This window comes from Talpa occidentalis, unplaced genomic scaffold (assembly GCF_014898055.3).
Source record: "Talpa occidentalis isolate TD23 unplaced genomic scaffold, MPIMG_talOcc4v2.1 talOcc4.10, whole genome shotgun sequence".
Taxonomy (NCBI): domain Eukaryota; kingdom Metazoa; phylum Chordata; class Mammalia; order Eulipotyphla; family Talpidae; genus Talpa; species Talpa occidentalis.
The window spans coordinates 34,673,321-34,690,049 of record NW_023600993.1 but is presented as its reverse complement, the minus strand read 5'-3'; the positions used below and the strand labels follow the sequence as shown (position 1 = coordinate 34,690,049).

The following is a 16,729-nucleotide window of genomic DNA, read 5'->3' as shown; positions in this document are numbered from 1 at the left end:
CTGCAATGCCGGTTCAATCCCCGGCCCCTGGCAAGGGTCCCACATGGCGCGACAGACCTCTCCTGCCATGCCCACTGCTCCCCTCAGCAGTGTATTTCGTCAGTCTGCCTGTTCTGTTCCTCACTCTGGCTCTGGTGAATTCTCTCATCCTCCCGCGCTTCTGACTGTACCCAGTGCTTGTATAAATAAATAAACAAATCTTAAAAAAAAAAAAAAAAGAAAAGACAGAGTGGAGGACCTGTGTCTACCTATTCCCCTCCTCCGACATGGAAACCTCTACACTTGAGGCAGGGACTGGCATCTAGAAGGTATCCAATAAAATTAGAATAAACATTTGATTGTAAATGAAACCTTTTGGGGGGCTTAAATCTGTGCTGGAGACTTGTAACCTTCTGGAAAAATACTGTCCCTCCCCCACAACACCAGAGAGTCCAGTTGGCATCTTGGAGCCAAATTCCATAGGTCAACATTGCCTTGAGGAACTTTCAGCCACCTGCAGAATAAATGTAAGGCCCACCCTACACCACCCTGGGCTGAATTGTTATTATTCGCCCTGTGCTATGGATGAGAAGATTGAGGCCCAAGGGTTAAGTCACTAACCAGAGGGCACATAGAAAGTGGTTAAGCTGTGGATCTATGTTCATGTTTATAACCTTCACTACGCCTGGCTCACTGATGCTTGCTGAGTGAACAAATGAATACAGTCACATAAACTATAAAATGCCAGGACTCATTCACCCCTGGGGTCCAGGTCACAGAGGCCTTGTGCTCAAAAGAAACTGGCTGGTCTCTGTCTCCTTCCCCACTTACGCACATGGCCATTAACCATCCTAACCTTCCCTAGGTAGGATCTTAACACTATTGATTTGTGGGAGTAATCAGGGAGAAGTGAAGGAAGGAAGAGACTAAGGGCAAGTTCAGTGAAGAAAACGCAGAGGTCTCCTGGCCAGCCAATCCCTTTCAAAGAGCAGCAAAAAAAAAACCAAAAAACAAAAAGAAAAAGAAAAAAAGTAATAATAAAGAACACAAAGAGCAGCAGAAAGGCCTGGGGGATAGGGGTTGGACAAAGGTCTTCTCAAGGTGGCCTGCTTCTGCAGTTCTGGTCTTTAAATCTAATCCATTGCAGTCTTTAATTTTAAAGGGCCTGAGTTCAATCCCAGCCAGGGAGCTAACCCCCATATGGCGCAATATACCTCTCCTGTCTCGCCCGCTGCTCCCCTCAGTGGTGTATTTCAGTAAATCTGTCTGTTCTGCTCCCTATTCTGTCTCTGGTGAATCCTCTCACCTCCTGCACCTCGGCCTCGGCCTATACCTCAGTTCTTCTACACATACACACACACACACAAACACACACACACACACACACACACACACACACGCAAAGGCTGAGGACTGGACGGAGGTAGGGGAAGTAGCCAAATCAAATCACAAAGCCCTTTACTGAGTACCTAGTCTGTTCTCATACTTGCAAGAAGGCCAAAGGCAGAGAACTAGAAGTCATAGCCTGAGCAACTGAGAAGTATACGTTCTCATTCCTCAGTGGAGGAACAGCACAGCAAAAAAGGTGAGGGGAGTCAGGCTGCCTGCCCTGACCTCAGGAAGTCACCTGGAGGAGAGGTCACTGCAGCTGGGTCATTGGAGGGGAATTTCCTGCTGGCTGGGTGAATCCCCAGGGGTGATTGAGCAGAAGCAGAGCCTGTCCAGGCCTGACCGGAGTGAGACAAGAGTAGGACAGAGGTGACTGAGGGAGCAGGCCCCAAGCGGGCAGCCTAGACTTTGCTGGAACTTGCCTGAGTCTGAGCATAATGATCTGGAGTGGGGGCCAAGCAGGAGAGCCCAGGGAAGCAGTTAGGGGAACTGACAAGATAGCCAGCTGGACAGCCTCTTGCTGGTGCTGCATTGCCCAACACTAGAGTCATCTCGTTTCAGATTCCTTTCATAATAGGATAAAATGTACCAACAGGGAGACCCGGACCCTGGTGGAGTGACTTCAGCAGCATGACAGTGGGTCCCAGGAAAGCCAGGGAAACACAAGCATTCCTTGGCTCCCTGTCCCCAGCAGCTGCAGGAAGCTGCTTCAAGCTCCCAGCTGTGCCGGGCAGCTCCCAAGGACTGGAGAAAGTTTTATTTTCTGCCTTCTTCCTGATTGGACACACAAAGTCCTCAATGGGGGCAGCTGAATATTCCACCATGGTAGGACCCAAGAGAGGTGGTGGAGCTGCCAAGAGACAATTGGGAAGGCAGTCTAGGGCCTGTCTGGAAACGGAGCCTGGGAAAGGGTTGTCTTGGGTTCATTCCCTGTGATAAGGTCCCCAACCTTTGTTACCTCCATAATCTGAAAAAAACTTGATATGTGCCCCATAAAAAAAGCACTCCCTAGGGGGCCTCCCTGGTGGTGCAAGGGGTTAAGACACAACCTATGAAGATATCCCAGCCACTGCAACAGGAGAGTTCTATCTCCAGCCAGGAAGCTACCCACATGGCCCAGCAGACCTCTCCTGTCTCACCCACTGCTCCCCTCAGCAGTGTATTTCAGTAGATCTGCCTGTTTTATTCCCCACTCTGTGTCTGGTGTATCCTCTCACTGCCCCCCACGCCTCTGGTCTGTACCCCAGTTCTTGTAGGGCCTCCCCTAGGGCCTCCCCGGTGGCACAGCGGTTGAGTGTTGGGTTGCGAAGCTGCCAGCAGCTTCTGCAGTGCCGGTTCGATCCCCGGCTGCTCCCCGGCCACCAGAGGAGGGTCCCACATGGCGCGCAGACCTCTCCTGCCGCCCGCTGCTCCCCTCAGCAGTGTACTTCGGTCCTTCTGCCTGCTCTGCTCCCTGCTCTGGCTCTGGTGAATTCTCTCACCCTCCTGCGCTTCTGACTGTACCCAGTGCTTGTATAAATAAATAAATAAATAAATCTTTTAAAAAAATCCCTATACACACAGTCTTGCCTATAATTTAAAAGAGTCACAGAACAGAAAGTCCTGTAGCCCTCACTGGCCCTCTAGGTTAAGACCCCCTATAGTGGGCCTAAGGTCAAAGAAATTCCAGTCTCATTCTGGACCAATTGGCTGTAGGTCATGGAGCAGCTTCTGGCAGGCTTGACTTGCACTACCCTCTAGAGCAAGGGGCCCACCCCCTCTGCTGCCTCCTTGGAGCTACTTCAAACCATCCTACTGCAGACAGTAAAATGAAGAGCAGGTGCAGACCTAGCTGGGAATCTAGACCTGCGCTCACCAGGGCTGGGCTGCCCCACTCACACTAGGCTTCCTCAGATTTCCAACAATATCTGTGACCAGCCCCCCCTACCTTCTGTCAATCTAACCCATGCGAATGGGTCTGGTTGCCAACTTGTGAGCCTGTGGGAACTTTTTTTTTTTTTAGAGGCATGTTTTATTTATTTATTTGTTTGTTTTTGTTTATACATGCACTGGGTACAGTCAGAAGTGCGGGAGGGTGAGAGAATTCACCAGAGCCAGAGCAGGGAGCAGAGCAGGCAGAAGGACCGAAGTACACTGCTGAGGGGAGCAGCGGGTGGCAGGAGAGGTCTGCGCGCCATGCGGGACCCTCCTCTGGTGGCCGGGGAGCAGCCGGGGATCGAACCGGCTCTGCAGAGGCCGCGGGCAGCTTCGCAACCCAGCGCTCAACTGCTGCGCCACCAGGAAGGCCCGAGCCTGTGGGAACTTTTAGGGCTGGGGGCTCTCGTTCACACATATGTACTCATCAACACATCTTCGGTTTTTTTTCTTTTATTGGCTGTATCAGTCATTCACTATATTTACTGAGTACCTACTATGAACCAGGCCTCACGCTCAGCATAATACAAATGTAAATCATGCCTATACTCTGGGTTCCTGCCTTAATCTCATGTCAGCTCAACCTTTGCCCATCAGTTGGTCCATTTTGAAACTGAATCCCTTTTCTATTCATTTAGGGCTTTTGGCAAGCTGCCCAGTGAGCCCACTCTACTCACCTTAACAAGGCCCACCCCGGCTTGTTATCTAGCAATGTTCTGCTGTCATCTAGCAACTTTGAACCAGAGAAGAGGAAAGAAACTCTGTCCTATGATCCAAGAGGGTAAGGTATGTTATGCTGGCTGTGTTTCTTGCCATTCTGTTCAGAGACTTAACACTACTAGACATTACAGTATATGTAAACTGATATTTTGGGGGCCTCCCTGGTGGTGAAAGGGATTAAGTAGCAGCACTGTGAAGCTATCTGCAAGCACTGCAGCACAAGTTCGATCCCTGGCCAGGGAGGTGGCCCACTTGGCGCAGCAGACCTCTCCTGTCTCTCCTGCTGCTCCCCTCAGCAGTGTATTTCGGTCAGTCTGCCTGTTCTGTTCCCCACTCTGTCTCTGGTGAATCCTCTCACCCCCACACCTCTGACCTGTACCCCTGTCCTCATATGCATGAATAAATAAATGTTTTTTTAAATTAAGACCTGATTCCCAATCTAATCTGGTCTACTTCTGCCAGAGTTGAATGTTTTTTTTTTTTAATTTTTATTAATTTATTTTCAGTAGAAGAACTGGAGTGTAGGCCAGAAGTAGGGGGGTAGTGAGAGGATTCACCAGAGACAGAGTAGGAAGCAGAATAGGCTGGTTGACTGAAATATACCACTAAGGGGAACAGTGGGTGACACAGGTCTGCTGTGCCATGTGGGTTAGCTCCCTGGCTGGATCGAACTCAGTTCATAGAATTGTACTAAAACTTAACCCCTAGGCCACCAGGGAGGTCCCTCCTGCCAGAGTTGATGGTCAATTATCAGCTACATGGCCGTGGGCAAGTTACTCAACCTTTCCATTCAGTTTTCTTACATGAAATATGAGAATAATTGTGATTCCTACCTTGAAGGGGAGTGGATTGAGTGAAGAACACAAGTATCAAGAGAGCAGTACTTGGCATACAGTGAATGCTAAATTAGTATTAATGGTTATTGTTATTGCTGCTGTTATCCTGCTTTGTTTAGTCAGTATTGCCAGGTGCTTTCCCCACCTGGATCAGAAACTTTATTGCTATTAGAGACCCACTATGCCTTTTGACTAGGATACCATTTATTTAGTACATGTTTATACATATATACTCTGGAGATGGAAGTTCTTATTGTGAGGTTGTAAACAAATTTAAGGATTTTCTGTATCTCCAAACACAATGAGCAACGTGTATGCCAAGGAATGAGCATGTGTGTGCACAGACAGCACAATCTTAGAGGAGGCTGACTTTCATCAGGTTCTCAAAATGTCCAGAGCCAACAGAAATTGGGAAGGACTGGGCAGAGGGTGGCTTATAGGAGACTCAGGCAGCATTCAAGTGTGGGCCAAGTGAAAGGGAGCCTGGTCTGGTCTGCTTGTTTTTGATTTTTTTTTAAATTTTAAAAAGGATGGGTTTATTAGGAGAAGGGGAAGAAGAGAGGCATTTGTATAGTCACAGGTGGGCAGGAGAGCTACTGCTCCTGCTTTGCAAAGGGAAAATGTTTGTGAAAAGAAACACCTGAATAGTAGTCACAGGCAGGCAGGAGAGCTGCCTATTTTTGATTATTGATGGGATTCTCTATATAATAGTTGCCTTGATAATATTAGGGGATAATATCTGGGAAAGACCTTTGGAAAGTTGATACTAAGGTCACAAATAACACAAATATCAACAAATAACATTCTACCTCCCAAGAGAGTCTCACCAGGGGGGCTTTATTCTCATGGGCAGGTGATTCTACTTACCAGCAGGTGGCGCTGCTGTCCCGACGGTGCTTGAGGGTTACCAAGAAGGAACCTTGTTCTTAGAGGCCTGGAACTGTGATTTGTCCCAGGTGATGGTGCCAAGGGGTTACAAAGCTGTTCATTCACGAATTCAGCAAGCACTAGATGAACAGCTACTTTGTGCCAGGCTCTGTTCAAGGTGCTGGAGATTTGACCAGGATCAATTCAGACAATGTTTGCAGGGCTTAGATTTTTAGATATGTTGTCAAATATGTTAAGCACTAGCCACAGGAAGCTTTTGAACACTTGGAATGTGGCTAGCCTGAATTGAGAAATGCTATAAGTGTCAAATACACACACTTAGTAAATAATAAGGTAAACAGACTTTTTTAAAAAAGATTTATTTATTTATACAAAAACTGGAGTACAGTCAAAGGCGTGGAAGGGTGAGAGAATTCACCAGAGACAGAGCAGGGAGCAGAACAGGGAGACGACTGAAAACACTGCTGAGGGGAGCAGCGGGCGAGGCAGGAGAGGTCTGCTGAGCCATGTGGGTTTCTCCCTGGCTGGCTGGGAATGGAATCCACGTTGCAGAGGCTGTGGACAGCTTCACAGCGCTGTGCTCAACCCGTTGCCCCACTGGGGAGGCCCTAAACTGATTTTTTAACTCTTAATTTTTGAAATTATTATGTTTTGGGTTAAAGTAAATATCTGATAAAAAATAGTATGACGTGGGCCTCCCCGGTGGTGCAGTGGTTGAGCGCTGGGTTGCGAAGCTGCCCACAGCCTCTGCAGCGCCGGTTCGATCCCTGGCCACCAGGTGAGGGTCCCACATGGCGCGCAGACCTCTCCTGCTGCCCACTGCTCCCCTCAGCAGTGTACTTTGTCAGTCTGCCTGCTCTGCTCCCCGCTCTGACTCTGGTGAATTCTCTCACCCTCCCGTGCTTCTGACTGTACCCAGTGCTTGTATAAATAAATAAATAAATACTTAAAAAAAAAAAATAGTATGATCTGCTCTTATTTTTCTATCATCACTGTAGGAATTACAAAATCATATATGGGGCCCTCATTTATGGTTTTCATTATATTTCTGAACCGTAATTTTTTGTTGTTGTTTGTTTTTGCGTGGAAGAACTGGGGTGTAGGCCAGAGGTGCGGGGTTAGGAGGGCCTGGTGAGAGGATTCACCAGAGCAGAATAGGCAAATCTTTTTCTTTTTTATAAATATTGTTTTTTTTTTAATTTTTTAAAAAAGATTTATTTATTTATTGGCCTCCCTGGTGGCACAGGCAGTTGAGCGCTTCACTGTGATGCTGTCCGCAGCCTCTGCAGCACGGGTTTGATCCCAGCCGGCCGGCTGGCGAGAATCTCACATGGTGCGGCAGCCCTTTCCTGTCTCGCCCACTGCTCCCCTCAGCAGTGTATTTCTTCAGTCTGCCTGTTCTGTTTCCAGCTCTGTCTCCGGTGAATGCTCTCACCCTCCTGTGCATCTGGCCTGTACCCGGTTCTTATATAAAAGTATTTCTTTATGCATACAAGATCTGGGGTACAGCCCAGAGGTGTGAGGGGTGAGAGGATTCACCGGAGACAGAGTAGGGAGCAGAACAGGCATATTGACTGAAATACACTGCTGAGGGGAGCAGCAGGAGAGTCAGGAGAGGTCTGCTGCATCATGTGGGTTAGCTTCCTGGCTGGGGATAGAACTCATGCTGCAGTGGCTGCAGATAGCTTCATAGGTTGTGTCTTAACCCCTTGCGCCACCATGGAGGCACAGAACAGGCAGATCTACTGAAATACACTGCTGAGGGGAGCTGTGGGCAAGACAGGGGAGGCCTGCTGCGCCATGTGGGTTAGCTCCCTGGCTGGCCGGGGATCAAACTCGTGCTGCAGTGGCTGGTTATAGGTTGATAGTACTGAGACTTTAATCCCTATGCCACCTGGGAGGTCCCTGAACAGTGAATGTTGTTATAGACAGTAAATAAACAAATAAATATGGACTATGATATCAGGTGGGGATGGAATGTCCATGGAATAGGGAAATAGAGATGTCTCTGCCATAAGGGTTTTTTTTATAGAAGGGACTCTGAAAGCTGGGTAGAGGATACCCTTTTATAGGAGACATTTACTTATACAAAGGAAAATCTTGACTTGGAAGAGTGTCTTCCTCACCATACTGGGAAGACCAGGTCTCTTTAACATTCATTACTGGAGAAGGCAACAAGATAAGTGCATAACCTTTATACCCTTGTTTACAGTGCCTTTCCTGGTAACCTCCTATTGCTAACCTTCCCATTTTCCTTCTGCAAATCCTTTGTCTTTAGCTGAAGTTATTAAAGGAGATGACTTAAACCATGTTGGTGAGTTACTCGGTTTTTCTGGGCTTCTCCCATGTATACAGGAGGTATACTTTTTTGGATTGTTTGTTTTCTTGTTCATCTATCTGATGTCAATTTTAAAAAAAAGATTTATTTATTCATGCATACAAGAGCTGGGGTACAGGCCAGAGATGAGGGGGGTGAGAGGATCCACCAGAGACAAATTGGTGAACAGAACAGGCAGATTGACCGAAGTACACTGCTGAGGGGAGCAGCGGGCGAGACAGGAGAGGTCTGCTGCACCATGTGGGTTGCTGCCTGGCTGGCCGGGGATAGAATTTATGCTGCAGAGGCTGCAGATTGCTTCGTAGTGCGGTGCTTAACCCTTTGCACCACCAGGGAAGCCCTGATGTTGATTATTATCCAATTTAGAAGAACCTAGAGGGAAAGGAAGACTCGCCCTTACCACTCTCCCCACACGGCTAAGGAGTGACAGAAATGAGAAAGTAAACGAACAGTGGTAGATGAACACATGAAACTGAGGACAATGTGGAGGCCAGTGTAGTGGAAGCAGGGAGTAAGAAGTGTCACAGGAGAATTAGGAGAGGAGGGTCAGAGGTACAATTCAAAAGATTATTGTCATATGAAGAAAATCAGCAAAGCTTGAACTAGAGATTTTGAATCATCTATAGGATGGCACCATAACAAAGAAATATCAAAAAGATCAGTTGTGAAAAACGTTGCGGCTGTGTCTGCCAAAATGCAGCAGACCTGGCAGCCAACTTGAAGAGACAAGTCCACGTATCCAAACAAAGACTTTTCCTGTGATAGACTTTTGCATCTTAAATTCTTGCTTTTCTCACAGGTGGCATCTGCTACAGAGATAACAGTTCCCTGAATTAGAGTATGCATTTTCTATTCTGTTAGGATGTCAGAAAATTATAATTTTTCCAGAAAAAAAATGATTTGTTATTTTGCTATGTGCTTTAATGTGATTTTTTTTTTCCTTTTCTGTTAAGAATAGCTCCTCTATCCCAAAGATAAATGAAATGGATCCAAGCTGGGGGTGGTGGGCAGGCCAAGCAGCTTATTGGGACATTCTTTCTACCAAGCTGCCCGCATTTCCCTGGTTAACCCTCAACCTTGACTGTAAAATAAGTACTTCCTTTCCTCATTACAGTGGTATTTTTTTTTTAAAGATTTATTTGTACAAGAACCAGGGTACAGGCCAGATGTGGGAGGGTGAGAGGATTCACCAGAGACAGAGTGGGGAACAGAACAGGCAGATTGACGAAATACACTGCTGAGGGGAGCAGCAGGCGAGACAGGAGAGGTCTGCCGTGCCTTCTGGGTCTCTCCCTGGCCGGCTGGAAATTGAACCCGCACTACAGAGACTGCGGACAGCTTCACAGCGCTGTGTTCAACCCACTGCACCAACAGGGAGTCTCCAATTTAAAGAAAATTAAAAAAAATTAAACTATTTAAGAACAACAACACAGCAGTAGCCCCATCCTACAGGAATTGCTAGAGGGACTCCTTCAGTCTAAATGAAAGGACACTAAACAGTAACTTGAAGTCATAATTAAAAATAAAGAAAACTAGTAAAGGTACAGTATCAAGTTAGAGTGTTGTCCAACTCATGAATCATTTAATAAAGAAAGAAAATAAAGAAATTGAGGGCCTGAACACTGTAAACCAGGTAGACCTAACACACATGTAGATAAGTCTCTACCCAACAAGAGTAGAACACACATTCTTGTCAAGTGTATATGTGGGACATTCTCCAGGATGTTACTCAAAAAGTGGAAAGAAATTGGTCCTCCCTGGTGGCACAGGCAGTTGAGCACTGCACTGTGAAGCTGCCCACAGCCTCTGCAGCACCGGTTCGATCCCCGGCTGCCGGGAGAGGGTCCCACGCAGCGCACAGACCTCTCCTGCTGCCCGCTGCTCCCCTCAGCAGTGTACTTCGTCAGTCTGCCTGTTCTACTCTCCACTCTGGCTCTGGTGAATTCTCTCACCCTCCCGTGCCTCTGACTGTACCCAATGCTTGTAAGAATAAATAAATAAATCTTAAAAAAAAAAAAAGAAAGCAAAACAAAATAATTTTTTCTAACCAACAGGATAGAGAGAGAAGGTTCAGTTACTGATCAATGGGGTGAGGTAGATTTGAAGCTACAGGAATTGACAAGGTGTGACAGAGGCCAGTGGCTGCTGAGGTAGGGGCCTCTCCCCCACCTCCATCCCCGCCCGGGGGAGGGGAGTATGAAGACCTGCTGCCAAGTGGGTGGCTACCTTCTACAGCAGCTCTGAAGAGAAAGGAGAGAGGGCTCATGTCCATTGCACCTTTTGTTTTTTTTTTTAAAGATTTATTTATTTATGCATACAAGAGCTAGGGTAACAGCTAGAGGTTTGGGGGAGGGGGTGAGAGGATTCATCAGAGACAGAATGGGGAGAAGAATAGGTGGATCTACTGAAATAACACTGTTGAGGGTAGCAGTGGATAAGACAGGAGAGGTCTCCTTTGCCATGTGGGTAGCTCCCTGACAGGGGATCAAACTTGTGCTGCAGTGGCTGCAGATAGCTTCATAGTGCTGACTCTTAACTCCTTGCACCACCAGGGAGGCCCCATTGCACCTTTTTTTAACACTTGTAAAAATGCTTGGCTCTGCCCCCTTCCCGGCAGCCTCCTTGCTCAGGAGTGGAGTTTGGACCTTGGCACTGTGTGGGTGTCCTCTCCTCCACCTTGGGTGGTGCCAGAAGTCAGGGGGGTGGAGTATAGTCCTTCAATTGGACAGCTGCCCTGAGGGCCCCAGAGTGCAAAGTTCAGTTGCCCCAGTATGTTGCAATAGAATAGGTAGAAGTGTAAAAACATACTCCAATGGTTAATTTTATAAGTCTACTTGACTGGATCACAGTATATCTAGATATTTACCCAACTGTTACTCTGGAAATATACCTGTAAGCATGTTACTGGGTGATATAAACATTTAAATAGGTTGGGTAAAGCACTTTGTCCTAATATTGGTGGGCTTTATCCAGTCATGAGAAGGCCTGAATAAAACAAAAAAGCTAGGTAAGAATAAGCTCCTCTTGCCTGACTTGAGCTGGCACATTGGTCTTTTCCAGCCTTTGTACTTAGACTACAAAATTAGCTTTCTTGGGTCTTGAGGCCTGCCAACTTTTGGACTGGAATTTACACCATTGGCTTCCCCTTTCTCCGCCCTTCAGGCTTAAAATATAGACCATGGGAATTCTTAGCCTCCTCTATAATCTCATGAATCAGTTCCTTATATTATCCATCCATCCCTATCTATCTAACATACTCAGTATTTTTACTTTCTTGAACATATGGAATATTATGATATTATGTTCATGTTTTAATGGGCTTGTCTACTATTATCTGTGTCTGTTTTTATTTCTGGGCCTCTTTCTATTATTTGATTTTTCTCTTCATTATAGGTCATATTTTTCTGCTTCTTTGCATGATTGTTATTTTGCGTTGGAAGCCAGACATAGTAAGTTTTATCTTTTTTTTTTTTTAATTTATTTATGCAGGGCCTCCCTGGTGGTGCAGCGGTTGAGCGCTGGGTTGCGAAGCTGCCCGCAGCCTCTGCGGCGCCGGTTCAATCCCCGGCTGCTCCCTGGCCATGGGAGGAGGGTCCCCCATGGCGCGCAGACCTCTCCTGCCGCCCGCTGCTCCCCTCAGCAGTGTACTTCGGTCCTTCTGCCTGCTCTGTTCCCCGCTCTGGCTCTGGTGAGTTCTCTCACCCTCCCGCACTTCTGACTGTACCCAGTGCATGTATAAACAAACAAACAGACAAATAAATAAATAAATAAAACATGCCTAAAAAAAAAAAAATTATTTATGCATACAAGAACTGGGGTACAGGCCAGAGGTGTGGGGGGTGAGAGGAGTCACCAGAGACAGAGTGGGGAACAGAACAGGCAGATAGACTGAAATACACTGCTGAGGGGAGCAGTGGGCGAGTCAGGAGAGGTCTGCTGCGCCACAGCATCCTGGGGGTGGGCGGGGATCTAACTGGAGTTGCAGTGGCTGCAGATAGCTTCACAGGTTGCGTCTTAACCCCTTGCGCCACCAGGGAGGCCCCAATTTTAGTCTTCAGTGGGGGTATGGGAGTTCTAATTTGTATTACCTTAATGAATAATCACATTCAGCATCTTTTCAAGTGCTTATTGGTGATCTTTTGTGAATTATTTGTTTAAATCCTTTGCCTATTAAAAATGGTGTTAATATCTACTTTTGCAATCAACGTTGGTCAGGCGCTATGTCCATTTGCGCTCAAGGTTTTACATATTTTAACTGACGACCACCCCGGGCAGAAGTATCAGAAGGTGACTTGACAAGTAAAGAAGGTTCAGGGCAGCTTAGAAACAGAATGGCACCTCCGTTTCCGGGAGGTACCCAGAGCCTGTGAGGTGATTGGCTGAAGGAACACTTCCTCAGGAACTTCCGACTCCTGACCCACCCTGAGCATCGGTAATTGGCTGGGCTGGCGTAGCGCGCGGCCTGCCGGGAGTTGTAGTTGTTGGGCTTCTGCTGGGACGCCGGAAAGGACCAGTGGTCCTAGCCCAGGAGCGGCGGTTGTGCTTGGTCGCGGCCGCTAGCATCATGTCCCGCGTCTCGGTGCCCTGCCATGTGAAAGGCACCGTGGCCCTGCAGGTGGGCGACGTACGGACCTCCCAAGGCCGGCCCGGCGTGTTGGTCATCGATGTCACCTTCCCCAGCGTCGCGCCCTTCGAGGTGAGCTAGCCCCGTGGGCGCGACGGGGCTCCTGGGCGGGGCTTACCTGGGACTAGGGCGTGTCTCTAGGTATTTAATCTTTCATTAAAAGCCTCTACCACGTGCTGCCCTTGTGAATCAGTTAATCATTTATTTATTACTTCATTTAACACATTTACTAGAATGCAGCTTCTTGCCCTGGGTTCTAGACCAAGGCATGTTGTGAACCAGATAGAGATGAGAGATCAGGTAGGTTCTGGCCACTGGCTGGGAAGCATTAGACTGGTAGGTAGCCCCAAACCTGCCTCTTGCCCATTTCAATAGTTCCTGTGGGAGGTTAGATTCATCTTATCCTTCATTAGGTCTTCCAGACGCTCCAGCTTCCAAATCAGCTGGCAGAATAACTGGACCCTGCAGGCCCTCAACAAAGAGAGCAAAGTCCACTTGCTAAGTGGCACTTTCAGGGCCACTCTGTTTGCCCTGCCTGCCATTCAGCCTCCTGCACTTTGTCTTGTGAGGTGTGCTTTCTCCCAAAGCTGTTCCTTGCTTTAGCTGGGACACTTCTTTAAAGGGCCCAACCCTGGAAATCCTGATTCAGTAGGTCTGGGGTGGAGATACAAGATATTTTATATCTTAAAAAATACTTCCTTGGTTGATTCTGGTAAGTGTCCAGTGATGAAAACTGCTGTAGGTATACTGATTCACTTGCTGTTAACAGATCTGCCAAGCCCTCTCACATTTCTGTGTGCCTGTGTAAATGCAGCTTTCACACTCACTAACTTTCCTGATCCATTGGGTGAACTTTTCCTCCTTCAAGCCTCATGTGTATATTTTCTGCCTCCTCCAGAGTTAGGACTCTGACCTCTGGCAGCATCTTGGACATGTGGCAAGTTCTGCAGTTGTGTTTTGTTTGTATGATCTACTCATTTAGACTGTGAGCTCTTCTAGGAAAGCAAAATTTTTCTTGGTCCTAGTGGATGCTTTTTGAAATTGTTGGGTTGGTAGAAGAGACCATTCCAAAGGGGAGGAGGAGATGGTGCCTTTGAGCCTCTCAGGCCCTGGACCTGGGTCTGATTTGTCATGGCAGTTGTGTATATTCTAGTTGCAGGAGATCATGTTTAAGAATTACTACACAGCCTTTCTGAGCATCCGTGTTCGCCAGCATACCTTGACACACACACCATCCAAGTGGGTGACCTGCCTACGGAACTATTGTCTGATGCCTGACCCACACAGTGAAGAGGGAGCCCAGGAGTATGTATCACTGTACAAGCACCAGGTCAGCTGGGACTCAGCATAATCAGGGAAACCCAGATGAAGTCTCACAGAGGCCTGGGGATTGAGCCAGGAGACCAGGAGGGAAGAGGAGGGCCAAGGATGGCCTGGTCTGTGGCCCTTTGACCTTGGAGAGAATGCTGTTCTTTCCTTCCTAAAGGCCTGGGGAGGTAGCTTCTTGGCTCATTGCTGGTTGGGAGGCTTCTGGTAAGTGAGCTTACCAGCTTCACTTAGTCCTTTTGTGTGTGTGTGTGTGTGTGTGTGTGTTAGATGCTGTGTGACATGGCTAGCGTACTGGAGCTACGCCTGATTCTGAGACAACCATCGCCACTGTGGCTGTCTTTTACAGTGGAGGAACTTCAGATCTACCAACAAGGACCAAAGGTAAGTGACTAGCTCAGAACCATTGATTGGCTCTTTCCCAATTATGGCTGGGAGAGCTGGGGGTGGAAGTGCCAGTGGACCAGTAAGTATGGTGAAACTCAGAAGGATGCCTTCATGGAAATAAGCTAGGTGGGAGTGCTGGAAGCTCATGATGAGAGGTGAGACCATGTCTCTATATCTCCTGACTTTTAAGGTCACCCACTTCTTTCAGAGCTGGGGCCATCAGGTACCAGGAGATATTCCTGTTCCTTATGTTCCTGGGTTCTCCTGTGTAGCAAAAGAGCTTAGGTGATCTTATTGCCCCTTGGGCCTCTGTGGACCCCTGAGCAGGGTTTTCCCAGTGTTTGAGACTCTCCCTCTGCTCCCAGGAACTTGGAATTTGGTCACAGGACTCCCTTACTCTTCCTTTGCTTTTGCTTTGCAGAGCCCCGCTGTGACCTTCCCTAAGTGGCTCTCCCACCCAGTACCTTTTGATCAGCCTACTCCCCTCTTGGAGGTAAGCCCCTCACCCTGGGTAAGAACTGTGTGTGAATAGCCCTGGTGTCTAGCAAAGACCCAGGCGAGCCCCTTTCTGCAAGAATCTGGGGTTGGACCCAGGGCTCTTGGTTGACTCTTTGCCACCTTCCTCCTGGGTGCTCCATAAGATTTGAGGCATCTTTGTGTGCGACTGGACCACCTACTGCACATCATGCCCAAACCTCATGTTCACAAGTCACCTGGGAATGTTACTGGTGTCAGCTGGAGGGCCCCACAGCCCAATGTGGCCTCTCTTGAGCTTTAAGGGCACTGCTGGGGAAAGACCCATGGCCACTGACCCCTCCTTCTGGAGCAGGGTCTCCCAGACCCCAGCAGGGTATCCTCCGAGGTGCAGCAGATGTGGGCGCTGACAGAGATGATCCATGCCAGTCACACCTCCACAAGGATCGGCCGCTTTGATGTGAGTGATCACTTCCCTCTGCTTGGCTTTGCGGGTCAGATCACTTCCCTTTGCGGGTCAGATCTGATGCTCTTTTATGTTGCAGGTGGATGGCTGTTACGACCTGAACTTGCTGTCCTACACTTGAGCTGTGGCTCATAGCCAAGACATTGGCCTTCCATGCCCACCCAGGACTGGTTTGGGCCACCAGAGGACGAAGTGCTTTCCCTGGGCATTCCAAATGTTGCCTGCTTGCCCATTCTGTCTGGGCCATATCACAGATTCAAGATTCTTAGGGGCTCACTGTTTTACTTCAGCATGAGTTCCTAGTGGGAGTACACGCTGTCCTCACCCAACTACGATTCATCTCTTCTATCCTAAACACACTCCAGTTATACTTACTAAGAATTTTCATGTGCCCTCTACCCCTCCTGCCAACATGCACATCCTGTCTTCTGCCTGCTCCCCTTATCCTGAGTACAGTGGGCTGGTGACCTATTAGAGCCTGCTCTGTTTTCCTTGCATTGGGAAGCTACTGTAGCCATGCCACTCTGGTAATTTGGAAGCTTGAGAGAGAAAAGAAACCTCATTTCTTCCTTCTTTTCCCTCATGTTATGCCCACAAAAAGAAATTCCTATCTAAATTTCTGCTGCATGCTTAGGGATCAAAGCCAAATTCTCTTGTCCCCTGAGCTGGCTCCTGGATGGGTTTTCAGATGGCCCACTTGTTGGCAGGTACCTCTGGCAAGACGGGCCTGAGACCTATCTGTCATCTGACACAGCCCAAAGCACATCCTTGTCCTTTCTCCCAGTTGCCTGCTTCCAAGAGTCATGCTCAGAGCGATAAGGGATAAACTTGGGGGTTGGGGGGATGGAGGAGATGAAGGGGTTCAGATGAAGTGTTCTCATTGGTATCTTTTAAGAGACTGAGTTCCTCTACAACCCCACGCCAGCCACTGAATAAGGCAGACTGTTCTTACAAGAAAATCCTGCTTCTCTTAGGGTTTTCTTGGCTTTGTCCCCAGGAGCTATTATGAAGCAGTACTGCAACATGCATTGGACCTGGACAATTGCACATTGTGTGACTGAACACACAAGGCCTTCTGGAGGAAGGGCAGCTACCTTTTGGGCACCCTTTGCTGTCACCCATGAGTATCTTTGCCTGCCTGGTCATTTACTTAGCCTCATTCAGCTTTTGCGGAGGAAATAATGACTAGCCCTGTGCTCAGCGAGCCGGGGCTCTCAGTGTGTACTGAGAGGGAGGTCCCTAGAATGTTAGGGGCTGTACTTCATTCAGCTGTGTCGCCAGGGCCTAGTGTGCAGCAAGATCAATAAATACTTGTGGAATGCATGACTGTGCTGGTTGCCTGTGTCTGCCCAGTGGGAGAGCTGGAGACCCTCACAAAAGCCCAGGTT

At 48.0% G+C, this 16,729-nt stretch overlaps 1 protein-coding gene across 1 annotated transcript; it reads left to right on the top strand.

The window, feature by feature from the left end:
• The first annotated feature begins 12,555 nt into the window (after nt 1-12,555).
• On the top strand, nt 12,556-16,678 carry NICN1 (nicolin 1, tubulin polyglutamylase complex subunit). The gene is made up of 6 exons (XM_037529061.2): nt 12,556-12,760; nt 13,842-14,018; nt 14,285-14,398; nt 14,823-14,894; nt 15,231-15,335; nt 15,421-16,678. The coding sequence occupies exons 1-6, from the start codon at nt 12,629-12,631 to the stop codon at nt 15,460-15,462; spliced, it is 642 nt and encodes a 213-aa protein (XP_037384958.1). The 5' UTR covers nt 12,556-12,628; the 3' UTR covers nt 15,463-16,678.
• Nucleotides 16,679-16,729: the final 51 nt, after the last annotated feature.

What these genes read in the sequence shown, in the direction of transcription:
- NICN1 (XM_037529061.2), top strand. Translation starts at nt 12,629, where the DNA reads ATGTCCCGCGTCTCGGTGCCCTGCCATGTGAAAGGCACCGTGGCCCTG. An exon ending in CCAGCGTCGCGCCCTTCGAG is followed by an intron (nt 12,761 to 13,841) that starts GTGAGCTAGCCC and finishes TGTATATTCTAG; the next exon opens with TTGCAGGAGATCATGTTTAA. An exon ending in TCTACCAACAAGGACCAAAG is followed by an intron (nt 14,399 to 14,822) that starts GTAAGTGACTAG and finishes TTTGCTTTGCAG; the next exon opens with AGCCCCGCTGTGACCTTCCC.